General features: G+C 37.8%; 1 protein-coding gene across 1 annotated transcript in view; it reads right to left on the reverse strand.

The window, feature by feature from the left end:
- The window catches only part of btbd7 (BTB (POZ) domain containing 7), a 74296-nt gene that overhangs the window by 20647 nt on the left and 39911 nt on the right, over positions 1 to 13738 (reverse strand). Inside the window, exon 3 of the mRNA XM_056259977.1 lies at positions 11659 to 12783. Within this exon, the coding sequence (XP_056115952.1) occupies positions 11659 to 12783 (1125 nt within the window). The remainder of the gene's footprint in view (positions 1 to 11658; positions 12784 to 13738) is intronic.

A 13738-nucleotide genomic window follows, 5' to 3' on the forward strand; every position in this document is an offset into this window, starting at 1 on the left:
AAGGTCGCATATGCGACCATTTTGGTCGCAGTGTAGTTCCCTGCTGTATTTTAAAGAAGAACATTTAATTATTTGCGATACATTATTCATTCACAAAGAATTCAGGGACATTATTCACGTCCCTAAAGGTTGGAGTTTTCCTCATTTTTTAAATTAAGGCATTAAGATTTTGTATTCCTCTTTTTAGTCAACTTTAGCATGGGTGTGTTCACTTCTAATTCTAAGCAGTGTGTGTGTGTGTGTGTGTGTGTGTGTGTGTGTGTGTGTGTGTGTGTGTGTGTATATATATAATTAAAAAAGCTATTTTAACCAGAAAAATCTACAATGCATGCCCAAAGTCGTGCAGCCATATAGTTTCTCTTGATATCAGCATGTTCACAGGTGTTTATTTATTTTTTTACAGGGACAAAATGCCATGAGTCCTGCTGAGTTCAACATTCACAGGAGACTGTAATGAAAAATCAAACACCTCGGAAATGACAGGTATGTACTATGTTTCAGGAATGGGACCATGCTGTGTGACTGTGCAAGCCTCTGTCTTTAGATCAGTGTGTTTACTAATGTGCTTTTTTGTCCTTTGTTGTGTATCTTTGGATTATGTTGTGTTGTAAATAAATCCAAACAATCTAAAAGCCATTCTTTTTTTAAATCTCCTCATTCTTTGTGCAAGGCTCCTCGTAATGATATGGCCTGATAGCACCTAATAGGGCCATTATGGGAGGGTCTTTGTCTTTATCAGGTGTGAAATGCCATACATATTAATGAGAGATCACGCCTCCTCGCATAAAGCTTTCTCAAACAAAACACGTCATACACATTCTAAAAGACTTTATTGACTTATCCGAATGAGTAGTCAGGATGATTCTCACATAGTTTTGGAGCAAATATTCTAGACTATGTGATACAATTTTCAAAAGTCTTGTGAAGAAATAATCAATGTGTTTTGTGGCCTTATTTCAGAAACTTTTATTTTTAAGTTTTTCAATAACCATGCATAAATAATATTCTCTCAAAAATACAAACATGTACATACATGTTGCTAACATATTATGGTAGCCCCGTTTGTGCTATATAGAGTGAATTTACACCTTTGCCATTAACATGTTTATAAATAACTGAAAAAAGCACAAATGTCAGTGCATGTCAAAACATCCCAAGGGCCCCAAAAAACCCTTGGTCCCCAGAGGGTTAAACATGCAAACAGCTACTTTAAATTCAACTAAATTTAAACAAAACACTTGATGTCTTAAAGTTTCTATGCCAAACATTTGTAAACGAACATAAACAGAGACTAGTGTTGGTTTAACAATATATACTATGCCTAAAAAAAGGAGGATTAACTGATTGATTCAGCCTGCAAAGTGCTAAGGTGTATTGTTATACATATATAACTGTGGGGTATATAGCCTGAGGATGGCGGCTCACACACGTCTCCAGCCTGGAGCACACGGAAGATTAAGAGTAGCACTGTGACTGCATCTGTTCCACTGCATGGCAAGAAACCATTTAGCATACAGCAGCAAAGCAGTGCAGAGTATTCCCTCATAAACCCGTCCCAGTTAATTATAATCTCTGCTCACAGAGCCATAAACATGTCATTTTCTGAAAACAGTATCATATTAGCCTCTAGGGGGGATGTCACCCTGCATCCAAAAATCTCATCATTCTTTATTGACTTTGTGATCAATGTGTAGATTGTTCACGTTGGTCATGAACACAGAGCAACAAATCAATGCGAGTTAATGAAAGTTAATGATTAGGTCCGAGTCGAATTCAAACCACAAGAATGATTGCAGAACTTGCACCAAGGTGTTAATAATTATTCAAACATGAGATGAGTGTCCTAAATTGAGACCAGAAACAAAAGTCTGCAAAACAATAGCAATGCATGGCAGGGAAGACCTAGCACAAACAACATACAGTGTTTTCCACTCAAAAGCAAAGCCAAGTGCAGAAGATTTGATGGTAATGAGTCCAGAGCAAACACAGCAGATTTCATCAGTACTTCAAATGTTATTTTGTGGACTCTGTATCTCCTTACCATATCTATAAACATGGGAAATGCAGATGAACAGTGTCGTTTTTTCAAACAGCCTCTCAATGTTTGCTTAAAGGGATACTCCACCCAAAAATGAAAATTCTGTCATCATTTACTCACCCTCAAGTTGTTGCAAAGTGCAAACCTGTATGAGTTTCTTTTTTCTGCTGAACACAAAGGAAGATATTTTGAAGAACGATTGGAACCAAACAGTTGTTTGGCACCATTGACTTCCATAGTATTTTTTTTTTTCTACTATGGAAGTCAATGGTGCCAAACAACTGTTTGGTTCCAATCGTTCTTCAAAATATCTTCCTTTGTGTTTAGCAGAAGAAAGAAACTCATACAGGTTTGCAACAACTTGAGGGTGAGTAAATGATGACAGAATTTTCATTTTTGGGTGGAGTATCCCTTTGAGCAGATTCTTAACATTGGGAATGAAAACATCTGTTCAAATTAACAGCACAAAATCTGCATTTACACTAAACTGCTAAAAATGTTAATGGATTAGTGGGATCTGCACTACACAAATAAAAAGATGCAATGCAAAAAGTAAAACTAATTTCAACAGAAAACTAATTAAAACTAAATCACAAGCAAGTGTAGTAATAAACATACTGAATATGTTTTATAACATATTCAGAATACATTTAAAATAGTTTTTCTCTGAAGAAACACATTTTGTCAAGGACTCAAAGCTAACAACAAGGCCATGTGATGTGAAATACCTAATGGTAGTCTTGAGCTCATTTTACAGTTGAGTACACCTGATATTGGAGGACCACCGCAACACAGGAAGGGAGCAGACACAGTGAAGGACTAATCATTAGGGTATCTATTAGCCTTGAACAAGTGCAGTACCACAATTACCTAGCCAGAGCCCCGGAGCTTGATATAAGGGGTAGACAGGCTAATAGACAGAGAGGACGAGGAGAGATAGAGCGAGCCAGTCAGGGAGAGAAACTGCGACATGCTGAGAGGAAGAAAAATGGGAGAAGGAGTAATGATTAGGAGGGTAAATGTCAAAAAGGACAGAGATAGTGGAAAATTAGCCCGTTCTGTATGACTGAATGTGAAAGATGGAAATTGCTGAAAGATACAGAGATGAAAATGAGAAGCGAAGAGTGAAGGAGCCCCAGAGAGGTGCTAGGTTAAAATTCTCCATGACCTTTCAGACAAGCTGTAACAGACAGAATCATTACAGAGCTGACAGTCTCTCATAGGCTTAATGGAAACACCACTAGCAATCTGTGTTAATACTAATCAGAATGGTGCCTTGGGGGCAGGAAGGGTTTCTGTATTGAGTTTGAAACACTCTAAAGGACATCTGACTGAACCACAAGCATCAAAGCATTGCCATTTCAAAAGTACTCTCTCTCCAAAGATATAGACCTGTTCTCTCTAGGAACAGAGCCGATGAGGTGACAGTGTTTGTTACCCACAAGATTTTTGTTATTCCCTTCCCTTAAATCAGAACAAAATGTGAAGATGTTAAATAATGAATAAGCCATTAGAAAAATCTGAGGGATGCACCATATTAATGTTAGACATTTATTTAATTTATTGATAGTCGATATTGTTTACAAAATTGTACATGCTCATTTGGTCTATTTTTACATTTAGATTACCTATGCCATCATCTAACCCTTAAAGTTATTCTTTAACCTCTTAAGTGTTGCGCCCCCTTTTTTGAATAAACATGAAAATGCACAATCGGAACTTAAATGGTTGTAATTCAAGAATGCTTTGGAATATAGATGTAAGATTGGTCTCGTTTTAAAGACATTTGGCAGATTTTTGTTGAAGTTAAATAAATTCAGAAAGTGAAACAGAAAAAGAGTTATTTATGAAAATGTAAAAATGTAATTAATCATATTTTATATAAAATATATTTTTTCAAAACCTGGTGGACTCTAAAACTGCAAGAAAATCAAAGCCAAAACTCTGAACAAGTTGTGTTTCAAATTTTAGGTTGATATCTCAAAAAATGAGCTTTCAATAAGATTTTGTTTGGGCGCAGTTCAACAAACTTTTTCACTAGGTCACAACCAGACTCCATTACTGCCCATATAAGGGCGCCTCCATTTCCATGTGTGCTTTGAGTGATCTGAACCATTATTTCCACAATTTTCATACAATTATATGTAGTAGGCATCCTACTCAGAAGTAGTAAGGGAAGTTTGGCATATTTTGATATGAATTCAACCTCAATAATCACATAAAAATAACACGCATGTGCGTTATAGCTCGCCACCGCATCACAAATGGTGAATCTATAATTTTTTTCTTTATATTTAAAACATTTTCAGACCTTTTTTTTCTAAAAAATATTTTATGGATGTTATCTTTTGAACTTTTGGCATGAAAACAAACTGAAGTTTATACCATTCTTTCATGATTTTCATGTTCATCACTATTTCAAAATAAAGGTCTTAACACGCCTTAGGAGTATGAAAATATTCTTGTTGCAAATTGATAGATTACGGCTCCTCTGTAATTTATTTTGAAAATCACTAAATATGAAAACTACAGATTCTAAGTATTTATATACTTTTTATATATATAAAAAAAAAAGTATTTATATATAAGTATTTATATATATAAAAACATTTTTTGTATGGTTCCAGAGTGTAAATGGTGATCGCATATTGTGATTATCTGCGAATGAGCTAAAAACAACAACAAATCAACTGTTTATTACAACTAAGATTGTTGTGCTTTCTGATAATATTGCATACTTTATATGGAGAAATCAGATTTATTAGATTTAAAGGTATTTAATTTCTTGGGATGCACTGATATTTTCTCATATTTTTTTGTCGTATAGGGCCTAGCTATTAACCAATATATGGCCAATTAATACAATTCTGAAAATAAACAGAATATATATATATAGAAACAAAATATACAGAATATATATATATATATATATATATATATATATATATATATATATTGTTTCGATGGTTTTATTCAATTAAAGTATAAATTGAGTGTCTAAAAAGCTTTAAAAAATAAAAAAAACAAGATCACAAAGACCTTGCTTTATGGAATTTTGAAATGCTCCTGCAGTCCAATTTACATTGTTAGATAATGATGAAATATCAAAGCATCCTTTTAAAACCATTCAACTTAATGACCAGTGACACAAAAGTGCAAGCGGAACAAAGAATGAAAAATACAAATGAACACATACTGGAGCACACAAAAGGTTTTCAGTTTGTGAATAATTTCTCTCTTTATCCCCAGATGTCTCTTTTTCAAATGAGAAGCAATGCATTTTTTAAAGGTGCTGAGAACTGGAAGAAATGTGCACAGCTCTCTCTAGCTCCCACCCTGCAGGCCCATCGATGCAGCATTTCATTTGCACTACAGAACAGACCTATGGCACGCCAAGCTGTCAGTTAATGTTATCGTCACAGGTGCAGTGTCACGCTCAGCCCTGTGTCACTCGGTCTATCAGTTCATTCACGGCACAAACCCTCACCAAAACTTCAAGTCGGCCTATTTCCATCACACTGTTTGATGACGGTCTCATGTGCTAGTCAAATATCTGTTCTGTACCACCACTTTGCATCATCTTATCTATCCTGTAAGATACTGATTAGATGCAAATTTTTCACCCCGAGGTCCACTTAGTTAGCTAGGTTTCCTGCACCAAAGAGCAGTCATTTAGTTTTACAGGAGCAATTAATACCCTCTCTCTGACTATTAGAATTAAACAGGCTGTTTAATTTGCTAATGCACTTTAAGACTAATATGTAAATGATCTCTGTTACGATTGAGAGTGTGACAGTACTCTGAGGTTAGCCAATGTCATTCATTATGTTGGGCCAAGTGCCAAGTTACTGAATAGCCGTTAATGTAAATGCGGGCCTAATATGTTAATTTGCACATGGTTGTGACATCACAACCATACCCATTTCTGAGTGGCCCATTTTTTCAACTTACATAAATGGTCTGGCTGGACTATGAAGGGAGCATTGCATTGTGAATGTTGCATTAAAGTAATCGTAATGCACCTGAAATATTCTGTTGAATTAATATTCTGTTTAAGAATAATTACTAAATGTTTTGACTCTTCCATTTACCCAAGAATCCTGAAAAAAGAATGTTCAGAATGTTTCTTGAGCATCAAATCATCATATTTGGTTAAACTTTGTTATTAATCGGCGAATCACATGCGTTCCGAACCGGGGGGCAGCTGACCCGTACGGATCACTAATCAACTACGTTCCCTATACTTGATATCGCACATCATGATATTGGACTATTGCGGATGCGCATCATGATATCGATGCTTAAACAATATATCGTGCAGCCCCACATGGTAACATGAAACAAAATACATTATTTACTCTTTTCTACAATGTATTTCCAAAGAGATACTGAAGGGTTGGTCAAAATCCCTTGCCTCTTCAAATACATATATAATCATATATCATTTTGAATGGTTATATACTTCCTTTATAAAAATCAATAATCAAATATATTCATTATCACATAATAATTTTTATATCCTTGTGCTTGTGAAATTATATTTTCTTAAATGCATGGATGCAAGTAACCAGTTTCTTTTAGGTGCATTCCAATCTTACTTTGAGATTGCACGTAGTACACGCAGGACACGAAGGCCACGTAACCCACAAGCCCACGTAGCCGTTTGTCTCTTTCTCTGGGATCAGTAGAAAGGTTAGAGGGTCCTAAAGGCAGCGTGGGCACATATGATTCTTCGTTGGACATATGGTCAAGCTATATTGAGCGTTACTATATCGAACTTTAATTGTTGTATTAAAATGTATTCTTTCCAGTATATTTCCTTCCTTGGGAGTAAATGCCAGTGATCTGTTTTTCTCCCAAACGAGTGAATGTTTTAGCATTATGTTTTGGTATACTTAACTGATAATAAGGAGCTCAGACTCTCTTCAGCCTTGATGGGAGCTGTTATTTGCTAGTGTCTGTTATTTGTGTGTGTGTGCGTATGACATTCTATGTAGGTTCTGGACGGTCGGACCAGACACCCCGGCGCCCTTCTCTAACCTGCGAGGCCACCACAGACCTAAATCCAATGAGTGGACGACAACTATCTTTACTAATGGCGATAGGCACCCCTATCTCCTCACATGTGTTAAATTGTTTAGGCTTTCATGTTTCTTAGCCAATGAGAATCATTCAACCTGTAAGCAATGACGTAGCTTAGACCTTGGAAATGGTATAACTGCTGTGATCTTTGTAACTGTAAGCGGGGCGGCCTACGAACTCCTGTGTGAGTCTTGAAGCTGACTTCTGCTGATGAAAATGCAAACTATCTTCAGTAAAACTTTTCTTTAATTTTTTATAATTCTGACTCCGGGTCTTCATTCTTCATATCTGGTTCTGGGTCTTTAACTGTATACCCCTTACAATACCAAAGATAATGATACAAGTCGGGTTATTTAGTTTATGAAACGCATAACTTTAGGTCAATAGAGTGCTGAAGTTACGACGTCACTCTGTAGGCCAAAACGCGGAAGTGAGTTAGCATTTTAGCACTCCCAGTTCCCTCGCTCTAAAGTCTATGGGATTTTTGAATGGGTTTTTGCTAAATCGCCTGAAATAAGGTCTGTGGTGAACAAAGCCTCTAAATATTTTCATGTTTTGATCTATGACATAGAACACACAGTTATAACCTGCTTGTGGTTTTTTAAACTTTATTGTGTCTGCTTGTGTTTTTTAAAAACTTTATATAGGCTTCAAAATGTATACATTTTGGATTAACTTGTAAAGATTATCTTGATAGACAAAACGTGTAAGGGTCACAACTCTTTGTTAAACACAGATCTTATTTTTTGCGATTTTCCAAAAGTCTATGGGGAAAATGCATAGCTTTTCGATCGAGGCAGGAACCCATGCGCCGCTAGCTTCCGAGTTGTCCTACAAAGTGACGTCATCACTTCGGCACTCTATAGTACATTGGGCAAGACTTTGTCACTTTCAGTGCAGCTATCTGTTCACGTTTTCTCTTGACATCAATTTTGAGAGCAATGAGAAGGGCAATCACATGACTTTTGTTCTTTGCTGTTATGAAAACGATTGTGATCCTTTTATTTGATTGACTCATGTGCAAGCTGGGTAAACATACGGCAGTCAATCGCACACATCAGAGGCCAAAAAAGCGAGCACATCTCTTATGCTTCTTTACTCTCAAAGAAAAGTAATTTTTCTGTAAAAGTGTCTATCTTCCCCATTAAACAGACAAACAAACCAATTCACAGCAATTAAATCAAACAAAGCAAGAAAGGACAAAACATTTAGGAAAGTTCTCTCCATACACAACTGATACCACATACCAGTTATTGGCACCACCATATGTCGACTTAAAGTTAATTGCTTAGGTTTAACAAAGAGGTTAACAAGATCCACAGCTGCAGGAGCTGATTTCCTGCAGTTAGTGTGAACAAGAGTGATTTTCCTCTGCAGAGTCGGTTCCAGACCAATGGGTGGCTTTTTATCAACGTGTATCTGTCTGGTCAGCACATTGATTAGCCTATCTTTGCCATGTGCCATCCACTGGCCGGCTGCTGACTGGGTGTAAAATGACTGCTGTGCCTCTATTTCCTAGAGGTCATCGCCACCTTTGTCTCCCACCGGAGGCTATCAACACACATGCACTGAAATGACCTCAATGATTGCTTATTTTCAGTGCCGAGTACTCCATCTTGGGCTTTCTTTGACTGATGGAGGACTGACTTGTCCTTACAAAACAAACAAGCAAATGCAATGACTAATGCAAATGCAGTAATGTGGAATCATAAAATTGTGTGTTGAAAATATCATGCATTCCATTGTACCATATAAAAATAGCCGTTCAAAACTACCAGGAGTAGCTGACAAGTTTTCTGACTATAATCAAATAAGTTTGTAAAAAAATGAAGTCAAATCAAATCAAAGTCAGGGTTGCACAAGCAATTTGTATTTAATTGCCATATGTTTCATGTCGCTGGAAAAAAGAATCTAGAATTGATGTGGCAAATGGCGCAGCATGTTCAGGAAGAAAACAAGCCCCCCTGAGCTCATCATCGCTATGCTGACAGGACTGAATCGGATCGCTATCTGTTACAAACCACAGCTGACCAATGGGTCATGAGGATCAGCTGACACGGACGCTGCAGACCTGTGCAGTAGATTTAGCAATTGAAAGGATGGGTGGCTCTCTGAAAAACATATTTTTGCATAGCACAGCTGAAGCCCATCACTTTCTGCTGTAAATAGTGATAAACTGGCTAATTCACAATAGGGGCTGATGATACAAAGTACGCAAGCAAGAGATGTACAAGCCAGTAAATGTGCAACATGGGGGCCCTTTTTCAGAACTAATACACCGGCAGATTTGGGCAAGGCAGCAGAGATAAATTAGATGTAAATTACTTTGAGAAACTACTTTAGATACCACTCAAGGAAGTTATTTCTTCCTCCAGTGAGTAGGGCTAATTTTATATCGTCAGTAGAAATTTGATGGTGAAATAAAATTCAAGTAACAGTGAATATTGCAATGATTTTAACGCCTTTTTATTTGATCATTAAGTTTCCAAAAGACCATGTAATGACCAAAGTAGATTCGTGATACTCATCGTCTCATGACTTTTAAATCAGAAATGTTATATTAACATTCCCAAACTTTCAAGTATCAAAAATGGCCCAAAAGGTAAACTGACTGAACTCAAATCACTTAAATGCTCAAAAACGGTTCTGGAGTGGCATTTTTCATGTATTAATATGCAAATTAATATGGATATTGGTTATATTGGTGCATACACTAATGTTCGAAGGTTTGGGGTTAGTATGATTTTATGTTTTTGAAAGAAGTCTCTTGCTCACCAAGGCTGACATTTATTTGATCAAAAATACAGTAAAACAGTAACATTGTGTAACACCGCCCTGGTCAGGATTCCTTCGTTAAATTACTTGATTGAAATTGTTTTTTGCGTTTCAGAGCGGCTCCATTCAGACAGTAAATGCTGCTCCACACAAACTGTTATCATTTACGTGCGGAGCGCATCTGGAACTCAATTTCTGCACATGCTGTTTAGTTGGCTTGTAACGTTCATCTGGGAACGCAATATGTGCCATTTGCCATTTGAGTTTTAATGTCCACATATTCTTCTTTAAGAAATAAGAGTGGCTGTAGCATTTCTTTCATAAAGAAGTAGCCAAATATTAAAGATTAAGTGGACAAATAAGTTAAATGTTTGGCCAATATTAAACAAGGATTTGAGCTGTAAAGTGTAACAACAATCACCAGGTCATTGGCACCCTCTGCAGGCATTTGTTACAAAACATTATGTATTTTAACAGTGTTGTTCAATAAAACTAAATGATTACTTGCCTTATTTGAACCAATTATTATTGCCTCATTGTTATTATATTTGTATTTTGAGTCATTTTAAAGGCTATTGTTTGCTTAGGTTTATTTTTATTACCAGATTTTTTTTTTTTTACATTACTCGATTAATCGTCAAAATAATTGACTGATTACTCTAACAAACTAATAGTTAGTGACAGCCCTAATATTGTGAAATATTATTACAATTTAAAATAACAGTTTTCTATTTTTAATACATTTTAAAATCCATTTACCATTTACCATCCTTCAGAAATCATTTTATGCTGATTTAGTGCTCAAGAAAAATGTCTTATTATTATCAAGGTTTAAAACAGTTGTGCTGCTTAATAATTTTATGGAAACTGAATTTTTGAACAGTAGCATTATAGGTATATTGTTACTGGTGCATAGAGTGTTGTGTTAGAGCATTAATGAAAACAACTATAACATTCTTCATATTATTATAGTTCATTTATTGAAAAATTATGCTGTAAAAATCCAGCAAACTTACTCTAGCATAAAACATATTGAATGTACTTAACAAATACGAGGCTATACATAGGCCTACACCTTTTAAACATGTCTAGAGCCATATCAAATCTCATCAAAAGGCATAGAAAATATCAAGATGCTTTAGCTATATCACAGAGCCTAACCAATGAGCACAGCCCAACCAATAAGAACTGGCTTAATAAACAGTCATTTTTAGAAACTACAGACTCGGGACATTATACATAAATCAATAGCTGAACCTTGCAGTAAACATTGAAAATAAGAAATGAGAAATTTAAATCTAAAATGCAAGTGTTGAGGTGGGTGACCTATTATTCTACCTCCTGCCATAATTACACAAAGTAAATAGTGTTTAATATAGGGCTTCTTCAGAAAGTCGGCCCTGAAGCGGATTTATGTCACTTTGATCATTATTAACTATACACTTATAATAGGACCAATTCTACATTCCTTAGAAACCCTGTTTCCTTAAGTAATATTAATATAAGCAGAATTGGATGAGGGTATTAAGAGGAGAGCAGAGGTTGCAGTACATTGATGTTGGGTACATATGGGAGTCTCTCACAAACAGTAATCCCAACATTAGGGCGAATAAACTACAGCAACCCCGCCCTGTTCCTCGGGTCGTCCCTTGACAGTTTGTGAATTAATCAAGCAGTAAACAAAGCTGGGCGATTGTGGAGCAACGAGAGGAAACAAAAGAGAAAGACTAGAAATAATGGATAAAAGCGAGGCTAAGACTTACCTTGAGCAAGCATGCTGAACTCCAAGAAGAGGGCAATGTGGTAGAGCTCCATGGCCTCTTCGGCTCGGCTCATACATCCTCTCCCAGCCACCAGCGCCTGAACTTCACCAAGACTGCCTTCGGAAGGGCTCCCGCGCAGCACCATCGAAAGGTCAACCGCATCTGTGTACATGCAGTGCAAGACCACTCTGGCATATTTCTTGGGAATTATGGATTCGTCGAGGATAATACGGGTGGGGGTTTGTAGAGTGCGCTCAGTGATCTCCTCACCCGAGCGGATGCGTCTTTGCAGAAGGTTGCGGAAGAAGGGTGAGCGCGCCGAGAGCACTGCCTTATGGGCCCTTAGCTCCTCATCAGGCAAGCTGTGGCTCACCCCTGCATTTCCACTTCCCATGCCGCTAGGAGAGGGTCCACCTGCTCCGAAGGCCTCCACCAGCTCAGAGTCCGAGGAAAAGCTCAGCAGCGAGTCAAAATACGGCATGTGCTCACAGAGGTTTCGCATGTCGGCTTCTAAAGTGTTGGGCGTACCAAACTCCTCGCTCAGTCTCACCAGCACATCCACGTTCTGCAACCTCACGTCCTCCGAGCCCAGCTCACCTGTGTAGAGGTAATGCAGCAACGAGGAGAACATGGGCGCATCCATGCCCGCAGTCCCAACATCCAACAACACCTCAGCCCCATAACCCGGTGATGACGAAAGCAGGGTTTTGAAAAACGGGCAGCGGGCGGCCAGAACAGCACGGTGTGCTGGGAAGCAGGAATCCTGGAAGATCAGGTCCACGTCGGTGCAGTACTTGTGCTGATAAAGGGTGGCCAAATCACGCTGCAGTGTGCGAGCCTCGGGCCGGGCCAGACCCCCCTGTAGACTGAGCTCTTTGAGTGCCGCCGTGCCCTCATACTCCTCCACCAGGGCGTTGACATCACGCACATCCCACCCCGAGAGGAGCTCGCGCATCTGTCGCGCATGGTCGGCCGAACGACTGGACTTGCGTCGCTTAATGAACCTCCTCTTGAGCGTAGCCAAACCGGAGCTCTTTTTCTTCTTGTCCTGAGGTTTTTCAGGGCCATGTTCTAGGCTGTAGAGCTTGGACTCGCCGCCATAACCCTGTGGTGCATAGGAGGCGCCTGGTGACAAAAAAGAAACACGCCGTGTAAGAGTCAGGATGTCCTAAAATTTGTCAAAAGGAAAATGTGCAGTGTGAGGTCTGCCTATGTTACAATTAAAGTTTATTCCAAATAAATGCAACACCACAGAGCTTTGATTTTTTGCAAGTGCTTTAGAACGATTCTGAAATGCACTTGACTTTTAATAACATAAGACTGATGGAGAAAATTGAATGCAATGAGAGAAAAAAACTGAAATTGAACTCCGTTTCAGAGAAATGTCTCTCTATAACAGACATCCATTAGGATTAAACAAAAAAATAAAAAAAATAAATAATATTTTTTGTGCTATTTTTTGAAGAAATTCAAAAAGTGTAATTTTTTAAATAGTGCATGCAAGAGATCACTACTTGACATAGCATTGCATAAACAATTCCAATTTCAAAAAAGGAAAGTATGCATCCCCAAACCACTTAATGTCTACTTTTAACTTTTCCCCCCTCTAAATCTCTAAATTTTCACCTGCCAAAAAAGGAAACTATGAAGTCATCTAATGTCCTCCCCAGCAAGGCTAATATCTCCCTGACGGCACTTTACGTCTCAATCCAATGTTCCATTTCTCATTGTAGGCCTACTGTCATGCATGGCTTAGCGTTTTGAAAGCACCATTACTTTACTGATCTCACAGACAGCAAAGACATAAAAATATTCACATCAGAATTTGCTGTTAAAGCCAGAATCTGTGGGATCCTGAAAGGGGGGGGGGGGGGGGGGGGGGGGGGGGGTTTATAAATAAATAAATAAAACCACACGAAGCAACTGCTGACAGTTGTGACACAATTTCCAAGCCTTTAAATGAATACAGACAAGATGTTACAGTGAAAGAATATGAAGACTGGTGAAGTCAATAATTTAATGAGATTCTTTTTCTCTGTGCTGTTGAACGTTTCTAAACATGATCATTGAATTTTTTGTT

Source organism: Rhinichthys klamathensis, unplaced genomic scaffold (genome assembly GCF_029890125.1).
Source record: "Rhinichthys klamathensis goyatoka isolate OS25496 unplaced genomic scaffold, OSU_Roscu_1.1 h1tg000170l_1, whole genome shotgun sequence".
In the NCBI taxonomy this organism is placed as follows: domain Eukaryota; kingdom Metazoa; phylum Chordata; class Actinopteri; order Cypriniformes; family Leuciscidae; genus Rhinichthys; species Rhinichthys klamathensis.